The 4,362-nt window shown below is 36.1% G+C and overlaps 1 protein-coding gene across 1 annotated transcript in view; it reads left to right on the top strand.

Annotated features, from left to right (window-relative positions):
• LOC103596295 (neural cell adhesion molecule L1-like protein) overlaps positions 1 to 2,017 on the top strand; it is a gene marked incomplete at its 3' end in the record, with an annotated part of 146,967 nt that extends 144,950 nt beyond the window's left edge. The window contains exon 9 of the mRNA XM_008579896.1: positions 1,833 to 2,017. Within this exon, the coding sequence (XP_008578118.1) occupies positions 1,833 to 2,017 (185 nt within the window). The remainder of the gene's footprint in view (positions 1 to 1,832) is intronic.
• Between the last annotated feature and the right edge of the window lie 2,345 nt (positions 2,018 to 4,362).

The following is a 4,362-nucleotide window of genomic DNA, read 5'->3' as shown; positions in this document are numbered from 1 at the left end:
AAAAAAAATTGAAAGAAAAAAAATGGCAAGAATATAGTTGGAAATTCTTGCAGTGGTATAGACCTGTCCCTAGATAAATTATGACTCGTGGTCACCTGATACTTATAATTATTTTATTTTATTATTTTGTGTAAAAGGTGTTAGAGGATTAGACTAGTTTTCAAAGACCACGGGAAAAAAAGATCTTGCAGAAAGTGAGATGCTTGCGCTATTAAAGCATGGACTCACGAAAAACTTCTGTTTGGGAGGAACTGAGGTCCAGAGCAGCCTGTAACATGGCAAATTGCCACTTGACAGATGGAGAGAAAAGCAAGCAGTTAGGAGACTTGGGTTATGCGTCCTATTAGGTGATGTGCTCAGGAAGCCAGCAACTCATATATTCTTACAGCTGCCTGTCTGAGCATCATTGCTGTTTTCTACAGAAGCGTGACATGTGCTCTAAGCCTGGTAAAATACAACACAATTATCCCAGATCTATAAGGCAGGTAAGAACTTGAGCTTTGAAAGGAGGGGGAAAAGGGTAGATGTATATGTATTAAAGGGTCTTCATTTTTACCTCCAATGTTTTCTTGCATGATAACTGAGCTGTTTTACCATTACCTGTCAATACAAACAACTGAGAACATTGACACAAACAATTGGAGGTAATTGTTCAATTATTAGCTATTAACTAATAGTTGGTTTGGCAACAAACATATATTCTAAGAATATACAGTTAGGAAGGACATTGATTGAAAAGCACAAATAAAGTTTTTTGGAGCTTCGTATTCCTTACGGGTAAAATGATGATAATAATGACCACCTTGAGAATGTACACAATAATTTACAGCTATTAGTAATAAAAAAAATGGACAGGAAGAAAAAGCAGCACCAATAAAATTAGCAAAATTAAGTTTCTTCCACTATCTCATATAGCCCAACTGGAGAGGAGAAACAAAATAATCATCCACCAATTAAAATCAGCCATTAATGCTTTCCACATCATTTTTAAATCAAATGAGTCGCAGAAGATAACACTTCTCCACCTGTCTGGTTTTCATGAGAAGGGATTTTTCTTAAGCCAGTTGGCTTGATTTCCCACTCCCATTTTCCTCCCTATTAAGGTGGAGAAAGTTTTTATCACATTGGTGACAAGTTATCACCTTGGTTTTTCGTTTGTTTGTTGTTTTGACTGGATGATTGAATCTTTCCCAAGCCCTAAGCAAGCGTGATTTGATTCATTTTCTTTTCCTTTATCTCCCACAGGAGTGAGAAGGCAACTGAGGCAGCAACATTTTTGCTGCAGACTCTAACTTGCTCCAGAGTGGGCTGTTCCTCGGTCTACCCAACACATTTGGCTCTCCCCTGAGCCACATTCTCCAGTATCAGCTTCATTAGGATTAAAGGGGAAATCACAGCTTCCCTTTCCTGACTGTTGGGTCCTACTTTATGGTATTTTTTAAACTCACATAAGGAAGAGGGCTATTAGCTCTGGCCTCTTCAAACCATTCACAGGGAGATTTTCACACTTGAAAAAAAAATCTTGTAATATTATTTCTATGGGTTCCAATTATTTATCCTTCATCCAGCCACACCTAGTCAGCATTTGCATGTAGTTAGCTCCCTTAATGGAGGGGAAAGAAAATTTCCAAGGAAGTAGACTATTAAAGGGGCTTGCAGTTGCTCCAGCCTTGATGTTCACAGTTGATGGTGATGTGCAGGTCTGTCCACTGGGAAGGCTAATGTAACTCAGTGTAACCTGAGCACATATAAAAGATGTGTCCTGAGGGTTTCCTTACATTTTATTTTCCACTTTTTAAAAATGTTTGTTTATTCATTACTATTTTTTGCAGACCAACTCCACAAGTTGATTGGAAGAAAATGGGTAGTGACTTACCAAAGGGAAGAGAAACAAAAGAAAACTATGGCAAAACTTTGAAGATAGAGAATGTCTCCTACCGGGACAAAGGAAATTATCGCTGCACAGCCAACAATTTCTTGGGAACAGCCACTCATGATTTTCATGTTATAGTAGAAGGTACGTTCCCAGGTTGATTTATTTTTCTACTTTAAAAAAAAGCGAATTCATACACATAGTGGGTCTTTGCCTCTAAAGCATATATATTAAAACAGGTAAGCATCTCCAACTTTTAATTGTAGTGTGGACATTGAATTATATAGTAGTTCCCTTTTGTCTATAGTTTTGCTTTCCGTGGTTTCAATTACCCATAGTCAACTGCGGTCTGAAAATATTGAATGGAAATTTCCAGAAATAAAAAATTCACAAATTTTAAATTGCATGTCATCCTGAGTGGTATAATGAAATCTTGTGCCGTCCTTCTCTGTCCTGCCTGGGACATGAATCATCCTTTTGTCCAGTATATCTACACTATCTATGCCACCCACCTATCAGTCGCTTAGTAGCCATCTGGATTATTGGATCGAGAAAACATAGTATGTATAGGTTTTCATACTATCCTCAATTTCAGGCATCTACCAGGGGGCTTGGGACATATCTTCCACAGATAAGGGGGGGGTGGGGGGCTACTGTATCACACCTCAGTTAATCAGGTTTGTCATTTACTGCCCAAAATCCTATAGAATGGACAAATGACAAGAAAAGATCTCATGTTAGGGGTTAAAGACAGATGACTTCCATGCTTTGTTCAAATAGTCATTGAACCTAGTTTCCTATATCATCATATTGTGAGAAATGATTTTTATTGTAATACACGTATTGGCACTGCACAATATTGAATCATAAAAGAAGAAGTAAAGATTATGAAAGAAAAGTATTATAATGGGCCTGGAAGAAATCTTGGACTTTGCTTCCTAATCCTGTCATTAACTTACTGTGTCGTTAGTCACTTTATTTCACCTTTCTGTACCTCAGTTTCTTCGTTAGAGGAATAAGGGAGTCAAATTATTGTCTTAGTTCTTTCTTAAATGCAACATTTTTTTTTCATATCTTGGGTTTAGGTGATATTCAATATATTAATTATGAAGAAAGAAGAATAGATTGTATGCTATGAATATTATCTATCAAAAAGTGAAAAAAAACACATTATATTCAGCCATCTGCTCTCTCAGAGTCCAAGTGTTTTGATCAACTGAGGTTCTGCTATCATTTGTTGTAGTTACAGAAACAAGTTGGCAATGATGACATCATTTTTAAAAAGGTTCAGGTACAAAACACAGATATTAGGGCTGTGTCCGCTTGGCAGAAGTGAAGACTATCCAGTCCTCCTATAAATTTGATTGATGCGGACTATTTTCTCTGGATCTGATCACATCGAGGCCTCCTATCTATGGCTTAGTTGACTGTATTGATCAAATTAACAGAAGGATCACTGCATTTGTACTTATTTAGAGCTGTGTAGGCTTAACTATTGAAAAGAATTGTCTCTTTCAGGCTACCATTTAGTGAGCTAGTGCTCTAGGGCATCCATTAATATTCCAGTAAAGCTCACCTCTTAAAGCTTTCATTTATACAAGGAATACCTAAGTAATGGCCTGTTGTTTTAATTAATAGAAAAAAAAAAGACTCACACAAATTCCACTCTCAGATAAATGTTAAGATAATTGATTTAGTCATGCCTCTGTTTGTTTGGAATAACACTGTGTTTCTAAGTCCTCTCTGCAATGTGTATTATTAGTTAAAGTAGGAAAAATGGAAAACCAAAGATGAAAATTTCATTTTGTTTGGTTGAGAAAAGCAAAACCTATATAGGAGAAATCCCAATATTATGCATTAACATAAATATCTGCCAACAGAGATATATTCCACTGACATTAAATTATTCTCAAAAAATTCAGAGAGGAAAAGTTTAAAAGAGTTATCTATATTTTTAGTCATCATTTGATGCTTCCATGTAATTTGGCTGCATCGTGCATCAGGGATATTTTTCTATAACTCCCACCCCCTCCCTGGTGCACACAGATCCCCACAAACCAGACATGTCTAATTGTTAGCTGCTCCTACTTCAAGTTGCTGACTATTAGAAACCCTTCCAGATGGCTGAAACATTGCTACGGTAGCTGAATATTTTAACAATCTGGCCACAGTTTTCTTGTAAGACCAAAGCTTTCAAAAGGATTGCAAGGTTTGCAAAAAAAAATCAAAGATGTAAAATTAATTATGCAATTTAAAATGTTGACTATAGGACTCCAAAGGAATATAGGTGTCCTAAACAAATTGTTCTCACTATTTATAAAATAGCTATTAGCACAGGAGATATTAATAATATTTTTATGAGGAACATTTAACCCTTTCTTCTTAGTGAGAAATTACTAAATGTATCCTCAGTTATGTGTTTTAGGAATTTCTCTTTACAACAATGCACGTGAAAAGCAAATTGAGCTCAAGAAGTCTTTAGTTTTTGT

This window comes from Galeopterus variegatus, unplaced genomic scaffold (assembly GCF_000696425.1).
Source record: "Galeopterus variegatus unplaced genomic scaffold, G_variegatus-3.0.2 Scaffold1975, whole genome shotgun sequence".
In the NCBI taxonomy this organism is placed as follows: Eukaryota; Metazoa; Chordata; class Mammalia; order Dermoptera; family Cynocephalidae; genus Galeopterus; species Galeopterus variegatus.
Note: the sequence above shows the minus strand (reverse complement) of the source record. Positions and strands in the feature narration are given on the sequence as shown.